Consider the following 18333-nt stretch of genomic DNA (forward strand, 5'->3'; position numbering starts at 1 on the left):
GTAGGAAGAGGATAGTATAATAAACATATGAATTTAAAATATACACTATGAACATAACCAGGACAGGACTATGACTTGAGTGTACTAATAATAATCAGTGTAACAATATTTTACAGTCTAAACTAGGTTGGATTCCAAAGTAACGTCTCCTCGATAGTGTGGAGGTGCGTGCTGTCCATATGCAGTAGACAACGTAATTAGAGGCGTGGCCAAGCGTGACCTCTGACTTGAGTTTAGAGTGCACGATTTCCGGATGAGCAGTAAACGCCATTTGCGAAGTGTAGGAATTGGTGTGGAGGGAAGACAACACCACGGCGCAATCTGCAGCAGTCAGAAAATATGAAGAAATCACTGCCAAAATTGATTTTACTCGTCCTCCTAGCGTTCCCTGCAACTATTATTTTCAACAGCAGAGGTAAAAAAAAAAAAAAAAAAAAAAAATCCTTAATTTTGAAAGGAAAGGAAACATATTTAGATTTTGGTTTCTTTAGACCTTGTCTGGCAATAATGCACCAGTGTGTTCCAGTTATGAGTGACTGAGAAATGAAAAAGCGTCCAGTTCAGCTTAAATATTTAGTTATCTGATCGTACAGCACTTATACTAGTTGGGAATTGAAGAGGTTGCAAATTGTGTCTGAATATATAGTGTTACATGTGGGAAATCAAAATTTTACTATAGCGTACTTCGATTTTATGTACCGTAGGTAAGGTAGCTACTAATGGAGGAAGGAGGAAAAATATATTTTCTGTTTTCAGTTAATGCTAAACTGATCCGTTGCGTGCGCAATGAACTGTTCCTTTGTGAAACTAAATACATTATAAGTTTGAATTCGTTTCTACACGGAATCAAAAAACCTTAGTTCGCCATTGCAAAGAGGTGCCGCTGACGTGTCCTTCTATCATTGGCGACTATACGGTAGTCACATTGTGTACCGAAATTTCGTTACAAATTTGCAACAAAAATATTTGGAATACGTTCTTGTCTGGCTTATGTTACAGAACCGTTAGTGGAATGTGGGAATATCTACCCGCTCTTTGTAGTGGAATACATACTAGTGACACTCAGCCTTGAAAGATGTAGAAACCGGACCTCTATTGGGCTGTGCTTGATTTAAACGTGTTTTTATATTATCAGTAGTAGTGTTGTTGTTTAGTTATTGTAAAATCTATAAAATCAACTATATCGGTATTGGACAGATTCCATGATCCCATTATTGAATTTGAAATAATCAGTATCATGTATAAATATCATATGGGAGATGCTAAAATTGAAGAAGGAATCTATGAAAAAGCCCTAGGAGTTTTATGTTGATTCAGAAATGTCTTCATCTATGTGGGGAAGCTACAAAAGAAGGCCAACAGGGTGATGTGTAAAACTCCTGCTATATACTACTTTACGCTATCTGCTGCAGACACAATTTTAGCTTTTTAGAGACATCAATTTTCTTGTTTACAGTGTGTAGTATTAATTTCCCACCTCCATTGCATATAGTTACATGACGTAATCTATGTGCATGGTAAATAGCATACACAGCAGAGCTGTACAGTTTAGTGGTTTTTTTTTTTTTGGATGAAATACAAATGTTTTTTTTTTCTTAAGAAATTGCGGTATTAGGCTAATTTCACGATTTCTGTGCAGTCAGTGATATCGCGATTTACATAGCTCCTTAATTGAGGCTTCTGTTGGTACATATAACAGTAGTTCTTACAGTGTGCAACAATAAAACAGCAAGCCCAAAGAAAATAAATTGATGGAAGGGTTTCAGTGTGGCTTACCTGGTAAAAGCATGAGTGTGTGGTATGTACGGTGTCTTAGTCAGGGGAGCGCAGGTTTGCGTCCTGGCTATGTAAAGTTGCTGGTCATCGCTGGGGACTGTGGAAGGAGTATCACATTGGCTCAGGCTCATCTTCAGGTTAGGGAGGCAAAACTGTTTCTCATCATTCTACAGTGGACTCTACTGGCCAGGCATCTGCAGGGCTTGCTTTTGTCCTCTATGTGCTGGTAACCCACTGACATGTGCTCTTGAGTTCCTGTATGTAAAAGAGGAAATTGGCTTTGGATCAGACAATGCCCACTGAACTTTGTTGGAGTAAATCAAGGAGGGGGGAGGGGTTAAATAATAAAAACAGTTCTCGATGCTTCAATCATATTTAACTGACTTGTTAATGCAGTGTGCACAAAAAGCTTTGCAATTCTGGCAAAAAAAAAATCTGGCACTTGGTCTGTGAAAAAGTAGGACCTTCATATGGCAGAATATTAATTTGTTTTAAAGTGGGTCAGAGTCAGTTTATTTACAGGCTTTCATTAAATCTGGGTTTGTGTTATTGGTCATGTCAGATTTTGATTGCTTTTTGGTTTATTTCTGCAGGACTCCTTGTGGCAGCTCAAGATGCTACAGAGGATGAGGAGGCAGCAGAAGATATTATTGCAGAGGATGAGGATGATGAAGCTGAAGTAGAAGATGATGAAACTACAGATTTGGTGAGGAAGAATGTCCTTTGGGGGGGAGGGGGGTTGCAGATATTTTTAAAATGAATACAGTTTCAATCAACCTAATTTGTCTGTGGTGGATGCATTACCCTAGCAGATAAAAGGCCTATCAAATACTCTTGACTTATTTCTGGTAGGGTCATATCTAGAGCAGCAGTAGAAGAAAAAAAAAATGCTAAGGAAAGTAGTATATTTATTTTAGTTTATAATTTCTAATGATTCATGTACAGACAGTATTTATGAATGTAACATGGTTCCTGTATTTGATTATAATCAAGTTACACACATTATTTAATCATTATCTTGATACAAAATAACGTAGTACGAGTTATTACAGAAGTAATGGTAGAGCTCAATAACCTATCCTTCTCTGAGTGCGTTGGCACACACCTTCAAGATCGCCAGGAGGACTTGGAGCGTGTCTCTGTGCCTAAATTTATATGCCATCGTGAAGCTGTGAGCTATAAGCTTAAGTTATATAAGATATAACTTGCTAAATATAGTCAACAGCAGTATATCCTGTGCAAGCAGGGTCCGTGTTCTTGAGTTCAACCAAAAACTCTTTAGACAGACATACTTCTCGCTTCCCTTTCACCTTGCCTGTCAAATCACAACCTGGTTCTTCTCGTAAACCCCCTAATCTGCATTCTTAATATGGTTGTTTTGTTGCTAAACTGAAAAAAAAAAACAATTCTTAGCAGACAACTTATGTCTGCTAAATACAGTTTCCATCAATATTAAACCTTTTTTGTTTAATCTATAACCGTACATCAGTTTGAGCTGTTCAGCTCAGTTCAGCTGTCTCTGCCTACATGATTATAGTTAAAGATTAATTTGGCATGTGGCCTGTAGTACTTTGACATTATCCTTTCTAGTGGAAAGGGATCCTAAATAATATCACACAAGTGTTTGAAGTATCCATTTTGGCACTTGGTCCACAGTAAGCTTTGGCCAGTAGACCAACATTAACCTTAAGGCCTGCGTTAGATTATGTTTGTGAGGGGAAACTGGAATTTGAAATGCACTGTTTTACGCTTGTATGCAGCAAAGATTGAAATCTCTTTGGTTAATATTACTATTTTCTGAAATTTCTGTATCAGACTGAGGAAAAAGAGGAAGAGGAGGAAGATGCAACGTCGGGGGAAGCCAAAGCCTCTCCCAATGCTGACACAACCATCTTGTTTGTCAAAGGAGAGGGTAGGTCCAGCGGGGGAGGGACAGACACTCAAGGTACACGGTGCCCGTTTTGATGCCATCCAGGTTTTTATTTTGTGATTTGTTTTTTTTATTTTTTTTGTTTTTTTTGATGGAATGAAAAGCCACAAGGCTGTTGCATGTGGTGTTGCTGTCGCAAATAAAACATTTTAAAATAACTTTATAATGCTTATGTGGTATCTTGAATTTACCTTTGAGAGATATTTAATAGGCATATAGATGTGTTGAGGTTAACATTCACTTCTTCCTAAAATATGTCTGAACAAAAAAAAAATCTTATCTGCCAGTCTTGCCCTGATAATTGTGCATGCTGTAATTGGTGAAATGACTGCTTTTAAAGCCATTTTCTATTTAGTTAAATCAAGTTTGCTGTTTGAGGGAGTTGGAATGTATTTTCTTTCATCAGAGCACTGTTTAATCTAATAGAATGTGTATACACTCTCTTACAGTCCTTAAATATATTTCCAAAAATAATCAAATGTCAGGCCTAATGTTACAGAACTCTTAATCAGCAGTTTGAATTCCTAAGTGATTAATGTTCATAGACTTGAAACATAACTCTTGTCTTGATGTGATTACGGATACGAGTTGCTAAATTATGTCTGCAGTCCGTATATTAGGCACTGATTGGAATTGTCATTTTTGACCCATCTGTTGCTGCTTTCTGTTGTTTTTTACATTCTGTCATAATAAATTGCTTTAACCTTTTTGTCACTGTACATGCATGATGATATTCCATGAATTACTTGAAATGTGCTTATACCAGGATTAACCTTGGATTAAGATCTCCAAGTGCTGCCAAGTTTTTCCTCTGGAAATTCCTGTAAGTGTGTTTTACATGGTGCACTCCTTAAACTCTGCTGAATGTTACTTCCTCTCCTTTTATATTCTGACTCAGACTTGGGCTTTGTTATTTAGATTTTCCTGCAAACAACATTGTGAAATTCCTTGTTGGCTTTACCAACAAAGGCAGCGAAGACTTTGTGGTGGAATCCCTGGATGCCTCTTTCCGCTACCCTCAGGACTATCAGTTCTACATCCAGAACTTCACAGCTCTGCAGCTCAACACAGTGGTGCAGTCTCAAAGACAGGCCACCTTCGAGTACTCTTTCATCCCAGCCGAGCCCATGGGAGGTCGTCCTTTTGGCCTTGTCATTAACCTCAACTACAAGGACACCAATGTGAGTGAAGAAAAGCGATTAAGAGCAATAAAATGAATTATCCAGTCAAATGTCATTCCAAGTAGTAAATAGCCATGCAGAATTACCAGTTGGAATGTGAAGTTGTCCCGTGGCCGCTGGTGGAATACCATAATCACTTTACAATCAACTTTACAATGTTGTTGGCAATTCAGAGTGCCCTTTTAAGCCTTTTGCACTGCAGAAAAAAATCCTTTAACAAATTTCTTGCATTTTTAAATATGGTTTTTACAAAATATTTTGCAGGGAAATGTTTTCCAAGATGCTGTTTTCAACCAGACTGTCACTATCACAGAGAAGGAAGATGGCTTGGATGGAGAAACGTGAGTGGTTTCATCATAAGTTTTTGACCTCGATCACACAACTATTTTTGCTACCTTTTTATGACAGCAAAGTAGGAGAGTTAATATTTTTAAATTTGCGTTTTCTTAAATTCAGTTCTGTGTTCATTTAAATTAGGATGCATCCTGAAGTTAATATTCATTTCAAAAACCCTGATTAACGCCACTCTTGGACTACCTTATCTAAGGTAACATTAGGTAGTCCAGGATTAGTGCTAATCTGGATCTGGAAACCAGTTATCTGTTTAACTATATATATTTAAAATTGCAATATATTTACACATGAAAGTTGTATAGGTGCACATCACAATTCTAAGATGTATAAAAGGCTAATCTTGTTGTCCATTAAATAGGTCTATCCATATACTATATAGCTGTAAATAGCTTTAATATTGTATTGGTTTCCTCTACCTAGAGTCTTCCTGTACGTGTTCCTCTCTGGTCTTGGACTGCTTGTCATTGTTGGGCTGCATCAGCTTCTAGAGTCTAGAAAGGTAAGCTAAGAAATGCATAAAAACAATTCTGCTTTGAGAACACAGGGCAATATTGGGTTTTAAAAAGCTTAACTACCTTACCTCAAGCTTGGCAAGTGCCATGGCTTTTCTTGCAGAATATGCATATTTAGAACAGTCTTATATAACACTTGAAATAAACAGTGTACAATATGTTTGTCTTCAGAGGCGGAGACCAGCTACCAAGGTAGAGATGGGTACATCTAACCACAATGATGTTGACATGAGCTGGATTCCTCAAGAAACTCTGAACCAAATCAGTAAGTTGTGCTTTCATTCTGTTTGTTCCAGGATGATTTATAAAGTATTACTGAAACTGCAGTAATTCTAAAACCGTAATACTTTTTTATGCATTTGTATTTCCTCATATTTCCTGATTGCATTAGACAAAGCACACTACAGAAATCCAACTTGTCTAATTCCTTTCCCTGAAAGATTAGTTTGACACATCTACTAGTGTCACATCTTTCATGCCTGATATGTTAAGGGTTTAACCTAACACTGTAAAGGTTAAACGGTAAACAAAAAAAGCAAAAAAATCCTAAATGGCATCTATTTCACTAAACATTTAATCACGGGGATCTTGCATTGATTTTTTTATTTTGCTGCAGTTCAATACTGTAGAAAGTCAATGTAAAATGTGAAATAAGTACAAAAGTAACATATAAAAACATCTGTAGGTACCTCTTAATCAAGTCTCCCTTTTAATGAATGGATGTGTGTGAGTTTGAAATTTAAATGACTGTTAACACATGCCTCCACTCACTTTGACAGAAAATTCAACATTAAGGGTAATTTTCTACTGAACAGAGTGTGACGACAAATGTGAATCAGTTAACTGCTGCTGTAACTGCCTGCCACTGATTTGTGATTCTACCTTGCCTTTTCAGGAAGGTTTCTAAACTGACCTCCGTTTCACACTATACACTAGGCACAAACAAATAATTTTCTACATAAGTTTTGTGACTGATTTGCAAATGTTCTAACATGTTCTGCTATCTCTCTTGCCTTGCTTTGCTTTCTTCCTTTCCTTGTGCCTTCAGTGCAAAATAGACGAGGTGAGATTCCTACTTTTCCTTAAGGATGTATAGTGTAGCTTTTAATAAAATAAAGATCTTGAGGGTCATTTAGATATGTTAACAGTGCATGGGCAGCTGTTGAGTTGCTTTCTGCTTGCAGAGGTTTTTGGTGATAGTCTTTCTTTATCATGGTACTGTTGCCTGTAAAGGCCTCCACACACTGGACGCGATGCGACAAGCAAATGTGTTGTACGACACGCTGTACCTCGACAAAAAATAAATATATGTATTTGATACGAGCCGTTCACACTGCCTGCGATGCAATGGGCAACACACAATAGGATTGGTGTCCTATTTTTGCAATTTTGTCGCGTGGCAATGAGCAACAGCTTCCCTTGCGTGCCTTTAGTAAACAGTAGCGGAAGAAAAGATAAGCCTTGCAGTGTCAAAATACCTGAAACTGTACAATAAAGGGCACAAAAATTATGAAGACACTGCAGTGAGGGTGAACTGACAGTCCATTTCCAGGGAATTGGATATATCTGGTGTGTATGATTTGTTTACCTTTACTGAAATAACTATTCTGAAAAGCTATTATGTGTTCTGCATTTTTATCAGCTCTATAACCGGACTTGTGATTTTTGTTCAAGCTGTTGATACAGTCAGATGAGTAGCCTGTCACCACTAGGTAGTGTCACAGCGAAAGTACCATTTTATCGCAGGACCATTCGCATCGCGCCCGTGTGGAGACCTTAATGTGCTGTTTTATATCCTTGTGATTTTATTTGTTTCTAACATACCTTGGAAGTTTTATTCTTAATTTCCCTAACCTTTTCTTTCTACTTTTTATCTGGAACATGAACCCTGAACTGAACACTACCTTGCCTGACATTTTTTATAGTTTGTGGGTGGAACAAAGGACTGATTATCTAAAGACCTTCTGTAATAATTACTATAATCATTGCTGTGTGGAACTAATATCTGTTTTTATGTGGAATTTTTGTTCAAGTGAGTTTAAATGGTGACAAAACCCCTGTGACATACCGATGCCTGCTTTCTTCGTAGATAAAGCCTCTCCAAGAAGGTCGCCCCGTAAAAGAGCGCAGAAGAGATCTGTGGGGTCAGATGAGTAACTGCCCCAGGAAGATAGAATTCACCCTGTCCATTGTGAGCAAGAACGAGGACAGTGCAACAAAGCCATATGAGCATACACACAAAATAAATCCATGAACTTGAGCAACATAAAGAAAGAAAACCCATTTTAGAAAACTGTATATACCTTGTCATGACTGCAGCAAACATGTCACTACAAATGCATTCTCCAAATTTATTTTATAAATGAAGTCGTTCCCTTTTTGTTTTATTTATTTTTACAAAACAGTCGGACATAAAATATAATTAATGCTGTGCTTATCTTACAAACCTAAATTGGTGGGGTTGGGGTTGGGTGTTGTCTCAATTAAGTTAAATTTCTGATAAAGATTTGCCTTTGGCATTTTGTCTCCAGGGAGTGTTTTTAGTGCTTCTGAAGAAATTGTGATTGGTAACTGATTGTAATAATGACAAGGAGAGCCCTGGGTTTGTACTACTTCTCGGACAAATGCTGGCTTTCTCCAGCCAGTAACAGCCGTGAGATAGCTGCTGTGGTTTGTTCTGATATTTTGTAATAATAATGGTGGCAGAATTAGCAATTTGTCTTGATAATGCTGCTATTTCTGAACTGAAATAATTTGTAATGGTAGAACCAGCTGACTGCTTTAAAAAAAAAAATTATAAAATAAAATAGTCCATGATTTTGGGAGACGCTAGTTGTGTAGCATGTGTCAGAGAAGCAGAAAGTTTTTTTTTTTGTTTTTTTTTTTTTTTTATATACATTTAATGGTTTTGTTTTGCATGGTCAACAGTAGTTTTGGGCTATGATACTCCAATGTAAGTTGCATGGAGAGAACTAAAAAAAAAAAAAAAAAAAATAAAAAAAAAAAAGGGGGAGAATGTAAAAGACTGAGAATTGCTGTTCACCATACCAGAAAGATGGCATCTGTGTTCTGTAAAATGCTGTTTTGTATAATTTTAATGGTAAAGACCACTGGAAATAATAATTGCCTAGAAATTACATTGACCCACAGCTGTGAATTAATTGAAAAGAAATGTAGTCCTGTGTATCAGGAAAGGAAAAACTGCACTGTGACTTTTTAATTGTACATTTTGTACTCTTTCTCCCCCCCCCCCCCTTTTTTTTGAATACTTTGTGGTGTGAATTCCAAGTAAAGAATAAATTTACATTTCTTTCCACATCTGTTTAATTGAATTTAAGAATGCCAAATTAAACTTTGTCGATTGTGTTTGTTACATTACCCCCTGTAAAATGATGAAAGGGTATAGCATACAAAGAACAATAAAGTACAAATCTAATCCAGCCCCTGTATGTACCTGTATTCTGTATACTGCAGCATGATATTTGGGTACAACCAAATCACTGTCAAAGTGAATGGTGTGATATCTACAATCCGGAACCTGTCTATTCTGGAATAAGGCGTATTTTAAAGTCTCCTCTGCCTAAAATCAATTCAAGTCTTACTCATCAATCTGCATATATGTTTTTTTCTTTTCTAAGTTTAAAATTAGTACAAAAAATAAAAACACTGAAATTCCTTATATACTCACACGTGTGAGCTAATAAGTTTCCACACAACGTGATCCCACAAAAGAAAATGTGCGCAGAAAAAGCTGAACGTGCCTGCGTCATTATGCCATGGCTCTGTGCCAAGGGAGAACGGGCAATGCACCCAAGAAAGTCGCCCAGGCAGAAAACTGTCCTCAGTCTTCCTCATCCTCCTCTGCTTCTCCCCCGAGTAAGAAGAGGAGTCATCTTTCCAAGCAATCGTCAGACTCGGAGCAAATGGACAAGCTCTGGGCAGCTGTTCCCACTAAGGAACTGTTCTCGCGGAATTACTCCGGGAATGTTCAGCGCCGCATGTCCCCTTGGGGCCCCAGGGGGCTACAAGCACCAATTAGTCAAAGGAGGACACACTGTCTATTGCTGCCTCCGAGGAGGTGGGTGAACCGTTCCCGTCTGAGGGTGTGGAGTTTGACAGCACAACCCCTGCAGTTAAGCTCTCCCTGTTGGCAGAGCATCTACCGCTGATGAAGAGGGCCACTGCAATATTGTCTTGGCGTACAGAAGCTCCCAGTTCACCACGATTTTCTTTTTGAAATCTAGTCTTGGGATCATCTGGCAACGGTGCATGAGGTGGAGAAGCTGGGTCTGGCCCAATTTCTGACGGTTGAGGACTTTGGTCCAGGTACCTAATTTAGCACTGTTGTCCAAGAACTCTACCTGCCCCAACAAGCAGGGCTGGGTCACTGAGGTGATGCTCAAGCGAGCCCATTCAGCCAGTGCGTTTGCTGCAAGGCTAATCAACTGTAACAGCATCCTGGTAGCCTACCGGTGTCATTTGCTAAGGTCATTTTCTCAGAGCACAGGCCCTCATCACAACAGTTGGATGAGCTGGGCTTGGTAACGAAAACGTACTGTGTGTCCAAGCTGTGGACAGGAGCATAACTAAAATACCAGCCACGGACCCTCAAGACGCCGATGTGGTGTCTCATGAGTAGGGCCCTGCTTTCTTAGGCTGCATTTCATTCCTCCCACCACAAGGTGGTCATGTAGTCTGCTTAATTAAACCACTTATTGATTAATTTATTCATGTCATGCAGCCCTTTATTACTAATACGTCTTATTCAATATTATTTCTTAGAATGTGTAAATAAATTATTTAAATGTTTCAGTTTACTAGTAGAAACACATAATTTGTCAACAAAATTTTAGAAAAACAGCACTGATTCCCGGAACAATTTATATAAAATACTGAAATCATAACATCAATACTGTAACATATATATATTACAAATATAATAATAATAATAATAATAATAATAATAATAATAATAATAACAATGCAAGGTTGTTCACAAGCAGCACATTAAATGTCACTTACTGTTTCATGAAAGAAAATGCCCCATGTATTAAATGTTGCTATTAAACTTAAGCATCATCAATTGATTAACTCTGCCTTTTTTCATAATTAACGTTGTTCTGTAAAAGAAGAAACACTTCTTTCAGCATCTACAGAATTGGTAAAAACTGACAAATATATTTTAGCCTTCTGTGTTAAATTGGAAAATAATTCTTCAGCTTTAAGCCAAAATTAATTCAAAGTCATTCTACTGCCGTTTTTTGCATATGGTAGGTATTTGTCCATTTCTAATTACAGTCAGCATCAAATCCTGGAATAGAATATAATGGGAGGGCTTCCAGGTCCAAACAACACACTTGTCGTGGGTTGAATATCCTCAGTGCCATCAGAAAGTTATGAGCTGGTTGAAAAAAAAAAAACGTGGTTTCTTTTTGCATTGATCCGGGTTGTAGTAATTAACCAGTTTTTCAGAAAAGTCATGGAGTTTGTTTATTGCGGCATCTGTGCTGTGTACCTTTTGTGCCATTGCTTGGTGTGTATTTATTAATTCTGCAACTTTATTATATGTTTGGTGGACTCTCACTTCACGGCTTTCAAACCACTGAATCAGATCCACCAGTCTCTTTGTCATGCGTTGCAATTAGGGAGAGTCGAGATTTTAAAGTTTGCACATCTTTAAGCAGTTTCTGGAGGTCTTTTACTACAGTGTTTGGTGAAATGTGCATTTCCTTTTCCATGAAACCTGTGTAAAAAAATTCACAGCAAAATACCAAATGCCCCATCATGTTATGCATGGCTCAGGTGGCAACTTTATGGGTAAAGTACAGCCTTCTTGTTGGATTGCTTCTGTCAGGTGGTCTTTAAAACGTAGTTTTCTGTTTGGGCAATGTTTAAACATTTTTTTAACGGTTGCAACCAGTTTGTCTGCTTTCAGAAAATTATCTGCCCAGATATTGCTGGCAAGGGCTATAATGTGGCCATTACAAGTCAAATGTACTGAATTTGGCAGTAAACCTCAAAGAATGTCATTCTATGCCTTAATCATGTAACTGACATTATCAGAGACAAATCCAATGACATTAAAATTAACATCAAATGCGTTTAAACATTTCACAACGCCCTGTGCCACCGTGCATAATTCACAGAGTGCAGATTAACTGTATAGGCTAATATTACTTTCCGTTCTAGGTATTCGTTAGTCTTTGGAGAACAAATAAAATGTGCAAAACATACTGATCTTTTGCATTTGTAAATTCGGCAGTAACTACAGATACTCTGGCAGACATCTTTACCAGTTGCACAACTTTCATCTTGTGCAACTCAGGAATTTGAAGTAGATACTCCCTTCTCAGTTGACCTGCTGTAGGAATAGCTTCTGCATTTATTACATGTTTGTTCAGAAAAGCACGTAGTTTGGGATTATCATTTTTTTCCAGGGGGATGTTAGCACAAACAAATGCCTCTGTGAAATCGAAAATAACATCTTGTTGCATCATAATTTTTGTTCCCCTTATGTTTTTTACTGGAGGACGCCATCTCATTGCTGTCAATCTCAGGTCTATGACAATTCATCCCCAACAATTCATCACGAGCAGTTCATCACCAGGTACAATTCATCACCAGCGACAATTCATCATGGATGATACATTATCATATCACAGCTGTTTAAAATGCTGCAGGTGAAAATGACCGGTTCGGCGCTTGTAGGTTGTTTGAAATTTTGGGGCTTCTAGTGTAAAAATAAAAGGTTTGAAAAGCAAACTTGTTATTTATTTATTTATTGCTTGTTTGTTAGTTATGTGGTTATGAACTAGTAAAAGTACGTAATGGGTTTTATTTATATAATTTGTAAGTGAATATGTACTGTATCTGTTATTTATGATTTATTATAGCTATATTTGTTTTTAGCACAGCTTTTATGATATATTGTGGTCTTAATGGGTGAGTTATTCTCCGTGATGAATTGTCTCTGGTGATTAATTGTTGGTGATGAGAAGTTGGTGATGAATTGTTGGTGATGAAAAGTGCATGACAAATTGACAGGATACCGTCAATCTCAGCCTATCATTTTCGGTGTTTGTCTGATGATAAATGTCGGTCTATTTTTGACTTTGAGTGTGGTCCAAAGATAGGTCAATTTAGGAGGCTGTGTGGTTGTGGTTAAAAAAACGGGCTTGTAACCAGGCGGTCCCCAGTTCAAATCCCAGCTCAGCCACTGAGTCACTATGTGACCCAGAGCAAGTTGCATAACCTCCTTGTGCTCTGTCATTCGGATGAAGTTGTTGTAAGTGACTCTGCAGCTGATGCATAGTTCACACACCTTAGTCTTGTATCTTGTAAAGTGCTTTGTGATGGTGGTCCACTATGAAAGGCGCTATATAAAAAATAAAGATGATTATTATTATTATTATTATTATTATTATTATTATTATTATTATTAAGTTCAGATTTGTTAGTGTTGAGCTGAAGATCCAGGCCTCGATTTCTTGGATGCAAGCTGAGAGCCGGATCATGGCAGAGGGACATCTGGTGTCTAGTTTTTGGTAGAGCTGGGTGTTATCTGCAAAGGAGTGAAACGTGAGGCTATGTTGGCAAATGAGGTGACCCAAGGGAAGCATTTAGAATTTAAAGAGAAGAGGTGGCCGGAAACCAGACTGCAGAGATTCAAGAAGATTGTTATCTGTGAGATGTTTCATCAGCTGGCTGGCTATAACCCTTTCAACAGTTTTGAAGAGAAAAGGGAAATTGGATATGGGATGTAAGTTGGATAAGACAGCTGGGTCAAGGGAGGGTTTTTTGAGCAGTGGTGTTACTTGGGCAGTCTTGATGGCAGCAGGATCCAGGCCTGAGACCAGGGACAGGTTCAGAGTGTTCATAATGAAAGGAGCAAGGTGTAAAGCAAAGAGTTGGGCGAGATTTGTTGGCCAGGGGTCCAGGGGGCATGTGGCAGTAGTTGATTTCAGCAGTAGGCTGGAGACATCAGTAATGGAGAGAAAAAAGAAGGAAGAGAGCAGGAGGGGCAATAGGAGGGGAGTCAAGGTGGTCAACTACTATACTGGGTTTGTGGCAGGAGAGCATAGAATAAATGGTGTTGATTTTGTTTCGAAAGAAAGAGGAGAAATCATGGCAGGTAAGAGAGGAGAATGAATGGGAGGTGGATTTATCGATGGCTGAATTCAGGATTACCATGGACAGTTGCAATGTTTCTTCACTATTTTTGTTGTAAGTGGTGCAACTATGTCGATGATCTGAGTAAAGGTGGCGTTGTAGAGGGACACCACATCACCAAAAACGGAAGAGTGTCAGTCAGGGAGAAAGAAGAGAGACATTCCGATAGTATTGTAGGATTTAGCAGATTTTTGAGATGGAAGGAAATAACGTATCAGTAGTGGCTGAAGATGCAAGAATATTAATATTGGCAGTGATTAAGAAATGGTCAGAGAGATATCCATGACCGAGAGATTGGAGATATCAAGAGCCCTGGTGATGAGCAGATCCAAGGTATGTCCACGGGTATGAGTGGGAACTTGACAAAGTCCAAGACAGTCCAGCAGTGTGACAAAGTAGGTCACTAGAGGGGAAGGAGGCAAATTGATATGGATGTTGAAATCACCTAGGAGTAGAATTTTGTCAGTTGAAGTGCAGATTAGGAATTGCCAGAACTCAACAATAAAAACAGAGTTATTCTTTGGTGGATGACAGATAACAGGAAGGGTGAGGGACATAGGAGGGGAGCTTAATAGCAAGATGCTCAAATGAAGAGAAGGCTGGCATAGAGAGAGTTGAAGCAGCAAGCACAGTGTTAGCAATAACAGCAGTGCCCCCACCTCTACCAGTGAGGCGTGGCTTGTCAAAGGGCAAATAGCCATTTGGGGTGGATAGATGTAGCAAGGGCTTATCGTTTACAGAGTGCCAAGTTTCTGCTAGACAGAGAAGATCAAGATTAGTACGGTATCAGTTATAAGTTTGTTGAGAAACAGCGAATGGCAATTTAGGAAGGAGAATTTATAGTTTGTAGCAGGCAGTACACCGGGGAGAGGGAGTTAGTAACAATATCTGAAGCAAGTACTTACCAGTGTTCAACCTAGGAAGGGAGAAAGAGTGAGCATGCTTTGTCTAGGAGATCCAGATGTTAGATGTCAAGGTGGGAATGAGACCTCTAGTAGCCATTGGGAGAGATCAGGAAAAGGTCCTCGCTTCACCTGTCCTCATTCTGACTGCTGCAGCTCAGACTGCCCTTGAACGCGTGGCCCTTAGACAGCTGGTGCATAGAACGGCTGGAGTTCTAAGGCACTGTTTGCCAAGTTATACTATTCTGTAGGCCTAGAGCTGTATACGTAACACAAGTTTATAATTAGTCTCAAAATTCAACACAGCCCAGCACACTAAGGAAAACTAAATTACAATTTTTAAGTGCAGTCTGGTTACCTTAGCAATCAACGATTTTAACTATCAAATTAACTGTAATTCACTAACCTATTTTGATGTTGTTTCGACTTGCAGCATCGGTTTACAGCCAGCGACTGAAAGCACATGTGTCTTCAGTTACATTCACAAACTGAATACCTAAAACTGCATAAAAGTTGACAAGGCTTTTTTTTTTTTTTTTTTATTCCTTGCCATTGCCGTTTCTTCACAGTAAACAGTGGCCATCGACACATTTTCATAAAGTAATAACATGAGGCGTACTTGTGCCTTTTTTTAGCTGAACAAGCAAATGAAAACTGAAATGTAACTTTAAACACTTCAAATAAAATAAACATAGAAATGCGTTGTAAAGTGAAGGGGGGAAAAAACTCAACACTTTGGTTCTCCTTTTTTACATTCCACATAACAAAGTCACAACAAAATATATATAATATATACAGTTTATATAAAAATCACTACACAGCATTTTCAGGAAGTTGGGTACTGTTTAAGCAAGGACTTTCAGTCCCATGAGATTATGGTTCGCTCTACACCTGCAGTTTGTAAATAGAAAGGGTCTTAACGTTTAGTTTTAATTTACTGGTTTTACTGCATACAGAATGTAGAAAACAGGCAAGAGGGTGCAACATTTTATTAAACAATATTTTATAAAGTTATAATAATAAAAAATTAAGCTTGACAAACATTACAATTACTATTCGTAATTGCACTAACATTAATAAAGACTTGTCAATTATTAAAATGATGCACTCTTGTTTTCCTGTTCTTTATTCTGCTTTTAGGACTTGGGGATTTAAAAGCTAATTTAGTTGCTTCACAGCAAAACACTGTCAATGAAACAGATTTGATTACTATTATTATTGAAGTATTGTTATTACAGTATACCTTATTTCACAAGCATAAACCAATTGAAATTTCAATGGCTGTAGATTAAAAGCACTAAGGGCGTTGCTGCTAGTAAAACCAGGCTGATCTAAACAAAAATGTATACTGTAATAATAGTTCAATCAGTTTAATTTACGGGGATCACTGTGTTCTCCTTCGCTGTCTTAAAGACTGTGTAGACTTTCATGTTACTGTCTTGAACTTCTCTTCATATCTTTCAAACAGAAAACAGGCTGCTTCATTAGGGGGTTCAGTGTTTTTTAATGTCGCTTCTGACATCCTGCAGGACTCCATTTTGCATCTCCTGCTCATCTCTATTTCTAGTTTGCCTTTGGGCAATATTATTTGGCACCATGGAGTAATTATTATTCAGCACATGTTAGCTGTCTGTCAAACCCGATTCCTCTTTGGATACACCAAAATGTTAGTGTTCTAAATTCAGATAAAACTGAGATAATGTTTCTGGGTTCCTATCATCAGCTGATGAATAGCCATTTTCCAGGCTTTGTCGTTGGTTGTTTTGTTCTAGAACCAAAATCTGTTATTTTTTATCCTGTGGTATCTTTTGATGCCCATATTCGTAACATCACTAAAGTTTCCTTTTGTCATCTTAGAAATATAGTCATGCTCAGGTCCTATCTATCTTTGTCTGATGCTGAAAGACTCCATTCATTTGTATCTTCTAGGATTTATTATTGCAATGAGCTACCTGAAAAAGCTTTATCACATGTTCAGATTGTTCAAAATGCCACTGCAAGAGTGTTAACTGTCTTGGAAATATGATTATATCACTAGTTTTTACCTCATTACGCTGGCTTCCAGTAAGATTTAGCGCTGATTTTAAATCCTGCTCCTTAGCTAAGGCATTACATGGCCTTACTCCATTATGTCTCACAGAATTATTATCTCCATACATCCCTGGCCGTACACTGCACTCACAGGATGCCAGTTTGCTGCGACTTCCATGGTTTTAAATGCCACAAGCCTTTGGAATTCTTTATCGCATTTGGTCAGACAAGCAGAGTCTGTTCCTGTTTTTAGATCTTGTTTAAAAACATATTTCCTGGTACACTGCCTTGTAAGCTAACTAATTACTAAAATGTTTCTTATTAACCCTTTCAGGACTAAACATTTTTCAGTGGGATGCTCCCCCAGGACCAGGTGTTTTTTGGCTGTAGTTGACTCTCTCCCTATAAAAATTCACTAAAAATCTATTTTTTTTAGTAGCATCGTGTTTTTTTTAAAGTATTTTTTTTATTATGGATTATGCTTGAGATACATGTATAAAAATGGATTATATGACCTGGGGGACCTTACAATACTTCCAGAAAGTTTTGTTGAAAACTATTGATGATTGGGCAAATTACTTGACATTATTTCATCTAAGTGATTGCAGTGACATAATACACATTAAAAACCTACCTGATTATTTTAGTGAATGAAATAATAGTATATGCTTCTAGCCACTCATTCCTTTGTATTTATAAATGTTGTAAAAACATATGTATTAAAACACGAGACAGAATAAATGTTCTAATATTTGTCTCTGCCGGGTTGCTGTAAGCTGTCTCTACCTTTTAGACACTAATGCCCCTCTCAGTGACATCACACAAAACTATCAGGAAGTGAACATCACTGCCTCCCCTATCCACTGATATGTGTTTCAAGCCTGTACTGCAAAGTACGGTGGCCCTGTAAACCATCAAAGCATTTACAAAATTGCGGTCCCAGAAGTCCACTTCAGTATGATTGTGTTAACACAATACCGGTCCTTAAAGGTTTAAACTTTTTTAATATATAACCCATATTTTAATAATATTTGTTCTGCTAAAATTTGTTCAGTGCTTTGAGAGGACCTGGTCTTGAAAAGAGCAATATATGCACTGTTGTTGTTGTACATCCCTAATTGTCTTTTTTATATAGGACTAAAATATACTGATAAAATATATTGAGGCAGATTAAGAACCAATATGACAGGATAACAAAAGCGATGCAGATAAAAAATAAGCAGACTTTACAGGGCATAAAGTATTCCTTTAATGAAAATATTTGCTCTGGACAGCTGTGATGGTTTAAAGCAACAAAGCTCACAGATGAGTTAATTGTGTTACAGGTGCATTACTGTGCAGGCATAGTGGGCATTAATGACGATTCTTCAGAAACAATCATTCATTAGACCAAAAGCTTTCCTGTGTCACTACATGACACAGCCTGATTCACTACTAAGGTAACATGTACCCTTCCTTCTCACATTATGAAACCTGGC

General features: G+C 37.8%; 1 protein-coding gene across 4 annotated transcripts; it reads left to right on the forward strand.

Annotated features, from left to right (window-relative positions):
- The first annotated feature begins 263 nt into the window (after nt 1–263).
- On the forward strand, nt 264–9193 carry LOC121314517 (translocon-associated protein subunit alpha-like). 4 transcript variants are annotated; one of them, XM_041247884.1, is made up of 9 exons: nt 264–415; nt 2370–2482; nt 3592–3721; nt 4625–4887; nt 5152–5228; nt 5662–5740; nt 5925–6018; nt 6802–6816; nt 7843–9193. In XM_041247884.1, exons 1-9 carry the CDS (start codon nt 340–342, stop codon nt 7908–7910), a joined length of 915 nt encoding a protein of 304 aa, XP_041103818.1. In that variant the 5' UTR covers nt 264–339; the 3' UTR covers nt 7911–9193. The 4 variants fall into 4 exon arrangements, with proteins under 4 accessions (XP_041103818.1, XP_041103821.1, XP_041103820.1 ...); XM_041247887.1 differs by having other exon boundaries at nt 3592–3688; XM_041247886.1 differs by lacking the exon at nt 6802–6816 and having other exon boundaries at nt 266–415.
- The last annotated feature ends 9140 nt before the right edge of the window (nt 9194–18333 follow it).

The sequence above is a fragment of the Polyodon spathula genome, chromosome 4 (genome assembly GCF_017654505.1).
Source record: "Polyodon spathula isolate WHYD16114869_AA chromosome 4, ASM1765450v1, whole genome shotgun sequence".
Classification (NCBI taxonomy): Eukaryota; Metazoa; Chordata; class Actinopteri; order Acipenseriformes; family Polyodontidae; genus Polyodon; species Polyodon spathula.